The sequence below is a fragment of the Cynoglossus semilaevis genome, chromosome 1 (genome assembly GCF_000523025.1).
Source record: "Cynoglossus semilaevis isolate Cse_v1.0 chromosome 1, Cse_v1.0, whole genome shotgun sequence".
NCBI lineage: Eukaryota > Metazoa > Chordata > Actinopteri > Pleuronectiformes > Cynoglossidae > Cynoglossus > Cynoglossus semilaevis.
Window position 1 is genome coordinate 28652274 of NC_024307.1, and position 14671 is coordinate 28666944.

A 14671-nucleotide genomic window follows, 5' to 3' on the forward strand; every position below is an offset into this window, starting at 1 on the left:
GCACCTTGAACTGGTCGCAAGAAAAATAAAAGCCTGGTCTATTCTTTTTTCTTTAAACTATTCTACAACTTTTCGCTTATGTCACTTTTTCTCCGCACAGGCCCTGCGGCCGCCAGGCGGCTGTCACGCCGAACAGCCTCTGAGAAATGCTTCGGTTCGTGTTTCGAAGCGAACTTTTTGCATCACAGATGTTCGTCCGCGGTACTGTCTCTCAAATCAGACCGTCAAATCAGAACCCGGTCCTGTTTGTGGTCCAGGTCCAGGTCTTACTCCAGTTTCTCTAAGACCAGACCGATCCGGATCGGCTGTGCCTCCGGGTTCTGGGGGGACACAGCGACCTCAGGTGCGCACACACGTCACTGTTTTATTTCGGTCACGCAAGGGAATGTTTTCAGTTTTCTTAAACTTTTTTTGTTTGACGTAACTTTGCTGTGTACTCACGGCCTCGACCTGATGGTACAACCTAGCTCCTGTGACACTTGGTCCATTAAGTTACGCTCAGTAATACTCCTGAAGGCAAAAAATACATTTGGATATGCGAAACCAATTTAATAATTTACAAACAAAAGCACAACAAAAACTGTCGCCAGCCTGCGGTCAAAAAACAAAACACTTCCTGTGCGCCACACCTGAATTAATTAGTGGGCACCTTAATTGGCCTTCAGCCACAGCGCCACTATGAGAATGGCTCCAGCAGCTACCAAAATCAATCACATTATTTTTCAATGTGAGCTTCAGTATATTTGAATACTAATGACTGACTTAAAGATATATTTTATCCAAATGCAGTACCTCAAAGATTGCATTAATTTTATATATGGGGAATTGAATTTAGATTCAGTGACCTATACATTAAAATATTTATTATTATATAATTATAAATGTAATATACAGTATAATATAACAGTATAATTATATTATATTTAATATAATATAATTATATATTATATATAATATAACAGTATAATTATAATAAAAAGTAATACATTTAAAAATGTATCCAATATTTAAAAAAATTCTGAATTGCAAAATTGTAAAGGGCACAATCTATGATCAAAATGTCCAAAAAGCCATAGTAACTCATACACACAATAGATTGGATTACTGTGTATAAGTTGGTATTTTTGTTTCCTGTAAACAGGCCAGCACAGAAAAATATAATGTTGAGTTTTTGTGTTTTCAGTGCCTCAGTTGATCCATGGTGGGAAGCTTGACTTCCTGGTTTTTGACTACCTCAGTGAGATCACCATGTCCCTGCTGACTGCTGCCAAGGCCAAGATGCCAGTGAGTTCAGCTGTGTGCGTGCCTGTGCGCATGCATGTTCGTGTGGTGTAACATGTCCTGTCTCTTCACAGAACATGGGCTACGCTCCAGACTTTGTCCAGTTGGCTCTGGCTCCGTTTATCAATGACATCCACAGGAAAGGTGAGTTAGCTTAACTAAAAAAAGAAAAAAGAAAGGTCCATCTCTGCCATCTGCTGGTCGTCGGTTAGGTTTCCATGTTTGAACCAAAATTTACACATTCTCCCCTTACCAAACTCCATTAAAAAGTCAGTGATTTTAGGTGACAGGATTTTGTTCTGAAAGAGAAAAAAGAGCTTAAATCACATTAACATTTCATGTAAACATTGTGTTGTTGAAACTTTTAATTGAAAACTAGTGTTTGTAAACTGCTCACTCATCAAACCAAAGTTCATCGAGAAATTCAGTGATTTTAGCTCACAGGGACACAGGGTCTGCTGGTTCACTGCTGCCTCGTGTGGTGAGTTTATGTCATTGAGATTGATATGAATGAAGGATTTTGAATACTACGTGTTTTAAATAATACTTTTGAACTCACCAAAGTAAGAGCCAAGCTTCATCAACTTCCTACGTGTTGTTTTGTAAAATTGCTAGTTTTCTCCATGTGTTTTGTTTGGGAGACTAATAATGGATTTGTAAATGTACTTGTTAAGGCAGTTTCCACGGTACATGTACTCCTCGCAGGCATTCGTGTTGTCAGCAACGCTGGAGGTGTGAACCCACTGTCCTGCGCTGAGGCTATTAGGGAAGTGGTGAAGAAGGCAGGTCTCGACCTCAAGGTGGCAGTGGTGACTGGTGATGACCTAATGCCCCATGTGAGTCACTATTTTAAATTACAACATGTTTTTTTCCCTCTTCGAGGTGATTTTATTTGTAAAAAAAAATCCCAATAAAATTCTTCCTGGTCAGAGAAACGGCATCACTGAGGTAAAAATGGCCGATGGCGGTGACAGACAACCACTACCTAAAACACTCCACAGTATGAACGCGTACCTCGGGTAAGAAGACACACACACACGCACACACATTCAATGATTTAAGGGCAGATTAAATGTTCTCCATCTGTTCTCAGGGCCACTCCCATCAAACGTTGTCTGGACCACGGCGCTGACATCGTCATCACAGGACGCTGCGTGGACAGCGCTGTCACTCTGGGCCCGCTCATGCACTCTGTACGTTTTAACATCACCTTCTCTGACTGACCCTGAGGTTTACAGCTGACAGCGGCACCTTGTGGATGCTGACGCCACAGTATCAGGACTCTCACAAAATTATTTGGTCCAATGACGATAGATTTATACCTTCTCTCTTTTTTTCTTATCTCTTGGAACGTCTTCTAGATGAATTACTTATGAGTGGAAAACAGGCCCAGTAGGTGGCAGTAATCTAAACCACAAGACTTAGATCCGCTGGTAAAGACCAAAAAATAAAAGAGAGGCTAAAGGTGTTAACAGGGCGAGTTGAATCAGACACAATCGCTCCCTGAACGTCTTCGTCTTCTACAGTTAGCCTTGTTAACACACGCCCTAAACGCTAAGTGCTATCCAACTGCCAGTATGCTACATGGTACTGCCACTGCTCACACACATTCATTTGCTAAGAGGTAGCATGTCATTGAAACACTGCTAACACACTGTCAGTGCTACAGTGTCATGTGTGTCCTCATTCAGTTCTATTACAAATATTTTCTTCAATTTCCTGGTGAAACACTTCTCTAAACAATACACCAGAATATGGGAACTGGAACAGGGCTTGAAATGAGTACTTAGCTCCACCTACAGGCCAGGAAAGGGGAGATCTTTGTTCAGAGTTATCAAACGCAGTGTGCTACTATATTTTGACTTCAGACGGCAGACTCTTGCACTGGTGCATTGTGGGCAATGTTTGGGAGTTTTTGAGAGCGTTCTGTCCCACAGGAAGTGGAGGAGAAAAAATGTATTCTTTATTTATCTTCAGGGAGTGAGACGTTGTACTAGGTTGGAACGTATGTTGACAGTCAATGTTTCTGTTGCAGTTTGGATGGAAGACAGATGAATATGACCTACTTGCAGCTGGGAGGTAAACACACACACACACACACACTAATTCCAACATTATAAATTCAACTTCCTTGATTTAATAGTCTAAAAAAGACAGTGTTTTAGTCTTAAATCCTTCAGTTTATGTGTATACAGTTCATGACCCAGATCTTCCATGTCCTTGGTTCTTTAGTTCCAGGTTTATTCTCTATCTGAAGTGTTAGTCTGAGGTTTAATGCTGACTGTAAATATCGTTATTCATAGGTTTATTTCTGAAGTTAGAATCAGTGTGTGTGTGTGTGTCAGTCTGGCAGGTCACCTGATCGAGTGTGGAGCTCAGAGCACTGGTGGAATCTTCACAGACTGGTACCAAGTTCCTGATTGGTGAGGAAAACCCTCTAAATCCTCCTGACGTGTCTATAGAGTCCAGGTCCTGCTGTGGAAACTTGTCCAGTGTCCTCTCTCAGGGACAACATGGGGTTCCCTGTGGTGGAAGTCTCCAGCGATGGAACCTTCCTTCTCTCCAAACCGCCCAGAACTGGAGGCCTGGTGTCCTTCGGATCAGTGGCCGAGCAGCTGGTGTATGAGATAGGAGATCCTCGACGATACCTGCTGCCTGACGTCACCTGTGACTTCAGTCAGGTGATCATCAAGGAGAAGCCAGGTACACACACACACGCATACACACACACAATCACTGCTCTGCAAAAGGTCTGAGGTTGACTGAAAAATCCAAACCTGCTGACTGTTCACCTGATGTCATCAGCAACACACGTGTCTGTGATTAGTCCTGATGTGTCTTTATGAATTCCTGTCCCTGAGTTGGCGTTGAGGACGTGACCTCAGGATGAACCCTCAGCTGTTTTCCTGACCCTGGAAAACAAACGTGTCTGGAACTTTGTTTTGACCTGGATCTGAACCTTCAGCCTGGGCTCGACCTTTAATAAACACTTTATCAGCCACTATTCTCTCCTCAAACTAAACACTTCTCCACGGCTGCTGTGGAGTCTCACCCTCAGTCGACCTCCTCCTCCTCCTCTGAACTCCTGCTCCCTGATAACACACTTCTCCTCCTCCGTTATTAATTTGTACCGTTTGTTTGTTTTTTTTTTTTAAACCAAAACTCAGTAAGGCCAGAGGAGACGGACATCTGCGTCTGACTGAAAGTATGTAGAAAACATTCTGGAACATTCAGGTCAAATGGTGACCAGAGCTGCTGCTGCTGCTGCTGCTGCTGCTGCTGCTCGGAACATGAACACAGCTTATATTTAGAAAAATGCTCCGTGATCGTCCTTACAGAAACGTAGAATAAAACAAATACTGGAAGGCTCTCAGGAGATTTAGTTTGTACAAAATAAACTTGGAAAACAGAACAGTCTGGTTTGCTGCATTTCTACCTGCTGCATTATCAATTAAGTGTGTGTTTGTGTGTGTGTGTGCGCACAGGGGTTGACGGTGGATCAGTCACTGTCACTGGGGCCAAAGGCTTTAGTCCATCACAGGACTACAAGGTAAAATGTGTCCTCATCATCCTTGTCCTCGGGACACCATTGTCGTCCTTCCCATCACTGTCCACATCCTTGTCCTCAGCCTGGTCTTAACGCCGATGTCCTCAATGTGTGTCCCAGGTTTGTGCCACATACATGGATGGGTTCAGGGCAACAGCTGTGTGTCCAGTTGGAGGGCCGAGAGCTGCAGAGAAGGCCAGGAGGACAGCGGACAGTATCGTCAAACGGTGAGAGACAGTGTTGTCATTTAACCACCAGGGGGCCACTTGGCAAATGCCATAAACCAGGGGTCACCAACCTTTTTGACACTTAGTAATACAGAGAGCTGCTTGTTTAATACAGACTTCCTGAACAATGTAATAATAATCAGTTCTGGGACATGACCCCTTTTGACCCTCTTGTTGACTAGCTTTATTTCAAGAACCTGCGAGGGCTACCAGGTGACCCCAGGCACCACGTTGGTGACCCCTGCCATAAACACTAAGTTATCATGCAACGCCTTTTGTTTTTGTGTGTCTGTCCAGGATGAAACACATCTTTAAGCAGCTGCAACTGGAAGACTTCAACTCCGTCCATGTCCAGGTCCTTGGAGCTGAGGACACGTACGGTCCTCACGCTCGGAGCAAAGTGAGTTTGTAAGATAAAATCCAGTCACCGTCCCACAGCAAACTCCATAGAGAAAATGGACTGTTTTACCCTGTGCCTCCTGCAAAGCTGTCGACCCACGGCTGCCACCGTCGACCAGGTCAACGTGTTCATTTGTGTTAAGATTGTGGTGAATGTTACTTAAGTGACCACAGGAGGCAGCAGTGGAACAGCAGCTTCAGCGCTCTTACCAGCCAAATGTACTGATGTTCTCTATGGACTTTGTGACAATAGTTTTCTATGGACTTAAACACTGTGTGTATGTGTGTGTGTGTGTGTAGGGCTGTAGAGAGGCTGTGCTCTGGTTGTCCGTTCACCACACACAGAAGAAAGCTCTGGAGATGTTCTCCAGAGAAGTCGCTCCTGCTGGGACTGGCATGGGTGTGAACACACACACAAACACACACACAAACACACACAGATAGAAAAGGTTGCGACCTCCTGAATCTGATTTTGTTTATGCTGAAGTGAAGTTCACACACGTTCATGAACTCTGTCTGACTGTGTTGAGTCATGGTGCTGTTGAACTGTAAGTGGAACAGGAAGCTGGGTTCCATTGGGAACAGCTGCTTCAGCCTACAACAGTCAGCAGGGTCAGGCTGCGTTCACCACACACACTGTGGCTGAACCAGTCGTCTTCCTCTCTGATGCCACTGACTGTCAGTCAGATGATGTTGACACACATTTTAGTTTTGGTTTGGTTCAACAACAACATCAGTCAAACTGTTGATTTAAAAGTTGCCCTCTGTTTGTGACACAGTAGAACTGGGACCTCCCTGTAAATAGACCCTGATCCTACGTACTTAATGTATCATGACAGTAGGAATACACCAAAATGATAATTCTTGGCCAAAATCAAAAAATCAAGGCCGAAAACCGAAACAGCAAAAGAAATGATTTTACAAATTATTAGTACCATTACATTTATGGCTACGACTGAGAATTAAACCTCACTGCAATTGCATACATTAATATGAATGTTTCAAAGAATAAATCAATAACAAAATTATGAAAATATGTATTTAGCACATTTCAACAAGGCACAATATGAAATAAAATTCAAAATAAAATGTTGGAAGTTACATGTTGTAATGTAACCCGTCTCCACTAGGACTACTGCAACAAAGTGTGTTCAGAACAACAATCAAGGGCAACTGCTGAACGATATGACAGTATTGTCTCTGTAGGCCTACAATATAACCAGGCGAGCTGTGGATCATGAACAGATCTCACCACGGTGGCTTTAGTTTTTGCTTGCATCATCACAACAATCTTTTTTTGGCTGCATTATTACAGTGAAAAAAGTGTTTGGGCCAAAACCAAAAATGCAGTTTTGGGGTATTTTAGGTGGCCAAATATTTGGTGCATCCCTACATGACAACTAATGAAAATGTAGTGAACAAACCTGCAAAATGTTCATTTTCCTGCTCTAAAATGTTTTTGTGATTTTTACCAAATGCCAACTATTCCAAAAGAAAATTAAATTAGTTAAAGCTGCAAGTGCAAAAGGGAAATCTTAGCTCAGTGCTAGCCAAACCTGGACAAATTAGAACATTTAAATGGCCAGAAGAAATCCAGTAATTAGTAAACTTTAGGTTAGCAATAAAAATATAATCAGAGGATAGAAATTGTAGCTAAAAGTTAGCCAATAAAGGATAGTAACCAAAAAATGACTAAATATATTCCAAACAAACACAAATACTGGCAAAAATATAAAGAAGTACTTGTGTCTCCTTCTGTGTCTTCCTCACTAGCTCCTGGTCTCACAGGAATCGTGGGTGGTCGTCCCCGAGTGTGAGTCCAACACTGGTCATTTTGTCTTTTTATCATGTTTGCACACATTGTGGTTTCAACCACATCATTTCATGTGTGTTTTCCAGGTCTCCTGTGCTGAAGCCGTTCTTCTTCTTACACCCTAAATCTGAAACAAAGGTCAGTGACGAACAGCATTCCTTAAAATGCTACTTAAGATTGAACTCTGATTCGTATTAGATCAAATGCAATCCTAAGGATGAGTAATGCCTGGAGAAAGTCTGTGCTTTACTTGGCATATGTGGATTTTACTTGTCAGGATCGTCAGTAGTTGAAATACCCAGTCTTATGTTTATTGCATTTCCTGTTCCTGTTGCGATCTGATTGGCCACATTTAAATATGTGGGCAGGGTTTTAAAAAAGTATTTTAATATGTGGGCAGGGTTTTAAAAAAGTAACCTGTCATAACACTCTTATCAACCAGTCTGTTATCAATCTCTTTAGGTGGATGTCCACGTTAATGGAGAGTTGGTTGAGTCAGTTTCAGAGGTGGGGCCTGACACGGCCGTTGATGAGGCCCCGCCTACCTCAGCTGAGGATGTACCAGACACAGGTGAGCCAATCAGAGGCCAGCTTATACTGTCACCGAGTCTTCAAGGAGCTTAGAGAGGAACAGGAAGAACATGCTAGAGATGTTTGAGAGGCTCCATGAGGTTCTGTTGGATTCATACTGATGAATATAATTCCAGGACACCTTGTGAATGTTCAAGGTGTCACTAATGTCCAGGGTGTTCATTGGACAGAAGGTTAAAAGGGTCCTGGAGTCGTCCATGGTTTGTTTCCATGAATGAATAGTGAAGCTGCTGCTCATTTGTAGAACCATCATGAACTTGTGTTTACTCCACATGAGAGTAGTACTGAAGGCTGTCAAAAGGGGGAGACAGCCTCCAAGTTTCGTGTTTGTGTCTGTGTTTGAGCCCTGGGAAATACAGACCGTGCAACTTCACACAACACAAACACGCACCAGCAGAGTTCTTTGAGACGTCTTGGATCCTTGAGTCGTCTCCAAACACTGCTTCACACCGTGCCTCTGAAATAAATCACGCCGTTATAGTCTTCACTCAGACGGTGCCTGGAAAGGTTCAATGGATATTTAAGGAGCTTAGTTTGGTCTGTGAAAGGCTTCCAGGTTTCTCCCAAAGTTCTTGAATGGCTGCAGCCTGCAGCCTTAAAGACACTGAAAATACTTGTAAGAGATTGAAACGGCGCTTGGAGAGTCCTGGTATGGGTTCAAAAGGTCTTTGATGAGGTTTGCAGCTACTTTACAAGGTTCAGCTTGACCTTGAGTTCATGTACAAAACTTCAGGTTTCCTTGACAACCACACAATTGTTTTTAAAAGGTCAGGGGGGTTGTGAAACATCCATTAGAAGTTTTTATAATGTTGGGGGGGCATTGGCAGGTCACATATGGTACTTGAAAGAGTTCAGAGTGTGGGTTACGTGGTCCTTGAGTAGATTCAGGTCCTTGAAGGTGTCTGCTGACTCTTTGATGGACGCAGACACCTCTTAAATACATTAGCAGACACCTTGAGGGTGCAGTTAGGCCTTGGAGCTCTTGAAAAAGTTCCTGAGTCGTTTCTGTCTGTCAGGGATTCTTCTTTTACATGTGCTCATAAGGACCTGGAGAGATAGAGGTGGTTTTTGGAGACATTTCTAGGGTCCTTGAGGCAGTTGGACTGTATTGGGAGAACAGATGTGATGACACCTGGGTCTGTGTCTGTGAGCAGATCTGCCCAGTGGACCACACAGCTACAGACTGGAGGATCTGGCCTACACCAGGAGTGGAGACAAAGGAGACACAGCCAACATCGGTGAGGACACTGGTTGCCATGGTTACAGCCAGGACATTTCAAAAACTGTTGGAAAACAAGTCTGTACCCCTTCACTGACTGCGTCTCTCTCCCTCTTCCTCTCTGTCTTTCCCACTCCCTCGGTCTTTGCCCTCCATCCCTGTCTTTCTCAATATCACTACCTCCTCCCTCCATCCGTCCCGTCTCCTTCCTTCCTCTCTCTCTCTCTCTCTCACTCTGTGCCCCACCCCCAACCCTTCTCCTCTGTAGGTGTCGTTGCTCGTCATCCTCTCTTCTACCCATACCTGAAGAAACACCTGACGTCTTCGGTGGTGGAGGAATATTTTTCTCACGTCATACAGCCAGGAGTCAGGGAGGCAGTCACGAGGTGAGAACACACAACCGTGTGTGTGTGTGTGTATGTGTGTGTGTGTGTGTGTGTATGACTTACCAATGTGTCAGAGTTCATCCTAATGAGGAAGTGAAGGTCGTAAAATTCACCGAGCTGTGTCTCAGACGTTTCATTACCACAGCAGCCTGAACTTGTTCACACACACACCAACACACACACATAACGACTTACAGACAAACATGTGTGTTTCAGTCTGTAGGTCATTAAGTGTGTGTGGAATTTTAATTACACATTTTTTTACAGATATACTCTGCCAGGGATCCATGGCCTCAACTTCGTCTTGCGCAGTTCACTGGGTGGAGGAGGGGTGGCGTCGCTGCGCAGTGACCCCCAGGCAGGCGCACACACACACACACACAGAGAGAGAGAGAGAGAGAGAACATTGTTCACACTTAAATGTGGCTAAAACACACAGTTTTCAGACAAACCTGGCCTATGCACTAACACACCTGAAAAGTTTCCCTGTAATTACTCAAAGACACCACTAGTCTGTCGGGCTTTTAAAAAAAACTGTATTCATTTTGTTTATGTTTAAAGCTCCATTTAACTCATGTTGAACTTCTCTTCTTGTTCTTACACGGCTGGTCTGATTCTCTGTATCTGGGACATCAGATCTGATAACAAACCTGTGGTTTGTGTCCCCGTGTGGGTGGTGGACATTAAACTTACTGTACAGTTACATAAATGCTCCTATAAAGACACGTCTCTCAGTGCTTTGGTGGCCCAAGGAGAAGAAACGCTAAAATCAGCAGCAGAAAATCACTGTGACCAATCACACTGCATCATTCCCTCACCGACATCGTTATCCTATTTTTAACAATAATTATATTAAGAGGCTGTCAATACGACTGCAGTCATAGAGGTTTGGCCTTTGATCCGTTTGTGTTGAGAAATTAAATATGTGTCATGGCTGATGACACCATGATTTTTATTTGTTGTGAAATCTTCCAGTTTGTTAGTTAGTTAACAAAAGTGTTAGTTAAAAAAACAGAGTTCTTGAGTTACTATGATGGACGTTTGAATGAGCGTGTGATGTTTTTCTCAGGGTAAGGCCTACGGTCAGATGCTGCTGGACTTGAAGCTTCGAGGACTCCCTGACCTCAAGTCCCTGGTGGACTGAGACGCAGAGATGCAGTGGGATGACCTGGGAGGTTGACGCTGTGGAGACACAAAGACAAAGGTCTGAGAACTTTAAAAAATAAAGTACTTTTACCTTTATGTCTTACTGGTCTGTACCAACCAGAATGGAAAAAAAAGATCCCGTAAATAATGTCTGGAGTCTGGTGCTGGCTGGGTTTGATGGTTTTCACCAGAGCAACTGTGGTGAGCCACATCCTGGTTTAACACTCACTCAACCTGGTCTGGAGGAGGAGGAGGAGGAGAAAACTACAGGAAACTATTACTTATATAATCAGCATCTAAGTTGACAAATCTACATCTATATCAATATTTATATTCTAGGCTTTGGGTACAAATGAACATGGTGATGCTGTGCTTCAGCTGGATTAGCAGATACTTATTACTACTAATTTTATAAATCTGCACTGTTTTTTTGCCTCTAATTTTATAAATCTGCACTGTTTTTTACAATTAGAAAAGTTTAAAACTTGGGGTCTGAGTGTAGAAAAATAATCACTAAGAACCATGTCATGTGATTAAAAAACATTCCAAAACCTTCCCCACGAGGTTTGAGGTGAAGGTGGTTTTGTTTCTACAACATCATTAACTGCTGCTTTAATGGCTTCCATCCCTGGAGAGTCACATGATCTCCATCTGGGTCTGGGTCTGGCCTCTTCACCAGCTCCAGGGGAAACCACTTCTGACCTCTAGTCCAGGTTTCCCTCGTAGGGTAAACAAAGTTTCCAGGACAGGATCCACATTCCCATTTCGGGTTCCTTAACCTCAACGCAATGGCTCTGTGATGTTTGGATGCTCCTACGGAATGTTCAGATCCTTCCACAGAAACCACCTCCACCCGGTGGCCTCAGGTCGGTTCTCCTGTAATTACAAACAGACTGGAGTTGGGCAGAATCAAGCGCGATGTTCTTGTCGTCCTGTCCTCCACCAAACCTTCTTACCAAACCAAACCAACAACAACAACAACAACAACAACAACAACAAAATCCCACTTGGTTGAGTCTTTTCTAAAAGATTCTTCCCAGGACCTGGTTCAGATGCTGTTTCTCTGACCTTCCAAAGTCCTAAACAGGAACCACATCAGGACCAGTAAACAAACACAAAGTTCTTCTGAAGCCATGTTCAAAGACTCCGCAGCTCAATAAAAAGCAGACAGTGACAACAAAACCAGATTAAAACCAGGTCCGAGCCAGTCAATCAGGCTAGTACAGCAAGAATCACACAGGAAATAAAAGGGAAACAAATCCCTCAGGGATGTTTGGGGGTTGGAACGCTGAAGCAATCACAGTTGAATCACGAGGTGATGAAAATACCGAAAAGAAAAAAAAATGCTTATTTCCCATTCTAGTGAACAAAAAAACTAATTGGGATAAGATGTAAGCGACAGCAGCACATCACATGGAAATACACAAATGAGAGGATTCAGCCCATTTTTTTTTAATTCCTCACTTTGAGTCTCTGACTCATGTCCTCATGAAATAATCGTTAAAACATGTCCATTCCCAACACATGTCATCAATTTTCTCTGCTGTTGATGATTGTTTTAAAATATTTGACTTGTGTACTTACTATTACAGAAGGTTCCAAAAACTGTGCCCTGTGGAACACCACACAGATCAAAGTTAAGAAAAAAAAATCAGGCTTTTGTTTCCTCTTATTTGTCTCTGTCCTAAATCAACCACTGAAAACCCAAACAGGTTTGACATAAACCTGTTTGGGTTTTCTGTTATGTTATGCCTGATGTCAAACATCTTAGTTCGTTAAATATTTAAAATCAGCTGTAAATAAGCTCAACATATGGAGCCATGGGAACTCCAGATTTCTTCCTTTATGCCTTACATTACTGAAAATGGTGATGAGTGGTGTTTAATAATTGTGGCACACACACACACACACACACACAAAATCAGGTCAATTTGGGTTAAGAAAAGTAACAAACAAATTCTAATGAAACCTTCATTACCGTTTCTCCTCAGGCTGTAAAATGTTTCCAGAAGAATTCAACCCTGCCCTTCACCCAGTGGCCTTACTGTGGAACTACATGTGCTTTGTAAATTCATTGTTAATCCCATCGTTTCTCTGGTTCTTTCATTTTCTTTTTTTTTACTGACCTGTGGCCAGTTTTTAAAGAAGCCTGAGATCTGGGATGCTGACAGATGTTGACGAAAAAATAATAATCATTAGAAGGAGAGAAAAAGAAAACCCAAACAACCAGAGGCACTAAAATGCTAACAAGGTAAATTTGACTGTAATCTAGATACAGGAGTGAAGACATTAAAGATTTTTGATCAAAGTATCTGTGTGTGTGTGTTTGTGTGTGAGATCCCGCCTCCTCTTTCTCATTAACCGTAAAACGTCCCTTTCACAGGAAACACAGCAACAAAAGGCGTCAATGGAGCGAAACATTTGTTTCACTGAAGACAGCAAAATTGTCACCCAAAGGTCAGGAGAGTGCTTTAAATCCTTGAAGGTGCTTGACTACTGATACTGTGTCCCCAAGGCCTGGAAAGATCATTTTTAGTTATTTTGGCTAAAATGTGTAGCCAATTTTTGCCAAACTATTTTGCAGTTTGTTTTTCAATTCTATTCTTCATACAATAATTACAGTGAATAGGAAAACAGGATTCAGAAAATGATGACAAACTCGTAAGTGGGTAAGAAATTGTGTCACAAACCCAAGCACAGTCCTCACAGTGGGACACACGGGTGTGAAGACAAGGATGTAGAGAGATGTGGCGAGAATTGTAGCAAAAGTAGCAACAGACTTGTTTTCCCACCAACATCTAGATCATTAACATTCATCACTCACAGGTCATGGTAACCACCGCCGCTCTGAGTGTGTGTTTACCGTCTGTCAGAATCTTGTTGTCTTTTGTGTCTCTCGGAGTCTGTCTTCGTCTGTGCCTGCCAGTAAAGATAAAAGAAGATAAATGACGTCTCAGATCTCATTTCTCATCTTTTGGCGTCTGCTGCTTCGTCCCAACTATGTGACACCAACAAAAGCCGTTGTCTTCTCCCCTCATCTCGTCCTTTAACATGACAGCTGGGCACCATTGGCCGTGACAGGATGATGGATCACACCCAAACTCTCACAGATCGGTCCCTCTGTGTCCACTTTACATGCCTAAAGCTATTTTTTAAGGATTTGTGTTGCTTTTTTGGCTAAAGTAGCGACATTTCTCATTCCAAAGTCCAAGAAGAGAAAACCATTAACTTTACCTCACATGGAGCTTGGTGTTTGGATGAATAGCTGCCCCCATTACTGTGTCTTAAGGTTTTAGTTCAGTAGCTCGGTGTATAGAATGTTATGTTCAGATAGAAACGGGAAAAGATTTGGTTCAATTGTAGCTGCAGCAAATGAGCAGCAGCTACAATGGTTGGTCTTCTCTTTGGACCTCAGGGTGATGATACAAATGTGTTATCAGTTCATGATGCAGTTATTAACAGTATATATCTCTCTCTCTCTCACACACACACACACACCAAATAGAAGTCAGTTGTAGTGAGAAAAACTTTTTTGGGGGGTGCGAATACGAAGGGGTGGGATTGGGGGTGTGGCACTCAGGGCCCAGGGTAGCAGATAGGCTAGGAGCGGCACTGGTGTGGAGCTCAGTCAGAGGCTGCAGTCATGTTGGACACACTCACCTTCCTGCTGGAGAAGCTCGTCCTCTTGGCGCACATCAAACTCTCCATCCTGCTGCCTCCTCCAGCTCCGCCGCTCAGCAGGCGCTCAGAGAGAGAGGAACCGGCCGCCCCTCCGCACAGGTTCCAGCGGGGAGACCTTCTGGAGGTGCCCCGGACCCTTTTTACCCACTTCGGCATCTACCTCGGGGATGACCGGGTGGCGCACCTGATACCCGACATCCTGCCGGTGCTGACGGCGGACCGGCGGCTGATCCAGGAGATGGTCACCAACACCCGTCTCCTCCTCGGGGTGCTCTCTAAGCGGGCCAGCATCCGGGTGGACTCCGTGGAGGACTTCGCCTACGGAGCCGGGATCCTGTTGATACACATGGACCCGTCGGCGCAGGGCATGGCGCTCGCGGC

At 43.4% G+C, this 14671-nt stretch overlaps 2 protein-coding genes and 1 long non-coding RNA gene across 3 annotated transcripts in view; 2 read left to right on the forward strand and 1 right to left on the reverse strand.

Annotated features, from left to right (window-relative positions):
* Positions 1 to 44: 44 nt before the first annotated feature.
* On the forward strand, positions 45 to 12920 carry LOC103389552 (uncharacterized). The gene is made up of 21 exons (XM_008325003.3): positions 45 to 343; positions 1184 to 1284; positions 1356 to 1425; positions 1987 to 2117; positions 2212 to 2300; positions 2375 to 2474; positions 3317 to 3360; positions 3627 to 3704; positions 3788 to 3984; positions 4767 to 4831; positions 4949 to 5055; positions 5353 to 5455; positions 5755 to 5854; positions 7228 to 7267; positions 7354 to 7405; positions 7730 to 7838; positions 9013 to 9096; positions 9346 to 9463; positions 9731 to 9821; positions 10533 to 10667; positions 12601 to 12920. The coding sequence occupies exons 1-20, from the start codon at positions 79 to 81 to the stop codon at positions 10605 to 10607; spliced, it is 2019 nt and encodes a 672-aa protein (XP_008323225.1). The 5' UTR covers positions 45 to 78; the 3' UTR covers positions 10608 to 10667; positions 12601 to 12920.
* Positions 11045 to 14395, reverse strand: LOC107988677 (uncharacterized). The gene is made up of 3 exons (XR_001760148.2): positions 14270 to 14395; positions 13473 to 13528; positions 11045 to 11485 (listed from the first exon to the last, which is right to left on the reverse strand). It is a non-coding gene; the product is annotated as an uncharacterized LOC107988677 (long non-coding RNA).
* LOC103389580 (lecithin retinol acyltransferase) overlaps positions 14202 to 14671 on the forward strand; it is a 10259-nt gene continuing 9789 nt past the window's right edge. The window contains exon 1 of the mRNA XM_008325041.3: positions 14202 to 14668. Coding sequence (XP_008323263.1) covers positions 14253 to 14668 — 416 coding nt within the window. The 5' untranslated portion in view covers positions 14202 to 14252. The remainder of the gene's footprint in view (positions 14669 to 14671) is intronic.

Bases quoted from the DNA above. Each gene is read 5' to 3' on its own strand.
- LOC103389552 (XM_008325003.3), top strand. From the start codon at position 79: ATGTCACTTTTTCTCCGCACAGGCCCTGCGGCCGCCAGGCGGCTGTCA. The intron at 1,426-1,986 runs GTGAGTTAGCTT...TACTCCTCGCAG, and splicing joins CAATGACATCCACAGGAAAG to GCATTCGTGTTGTCAGCAAC. The intron at 4,832-4,948 runs GTAAAATGTGTC...TGTGTGTCCCAG, and splicing joins GTCCATCACAGGACTACAAG to GTTTGTGCCACATACATGGA.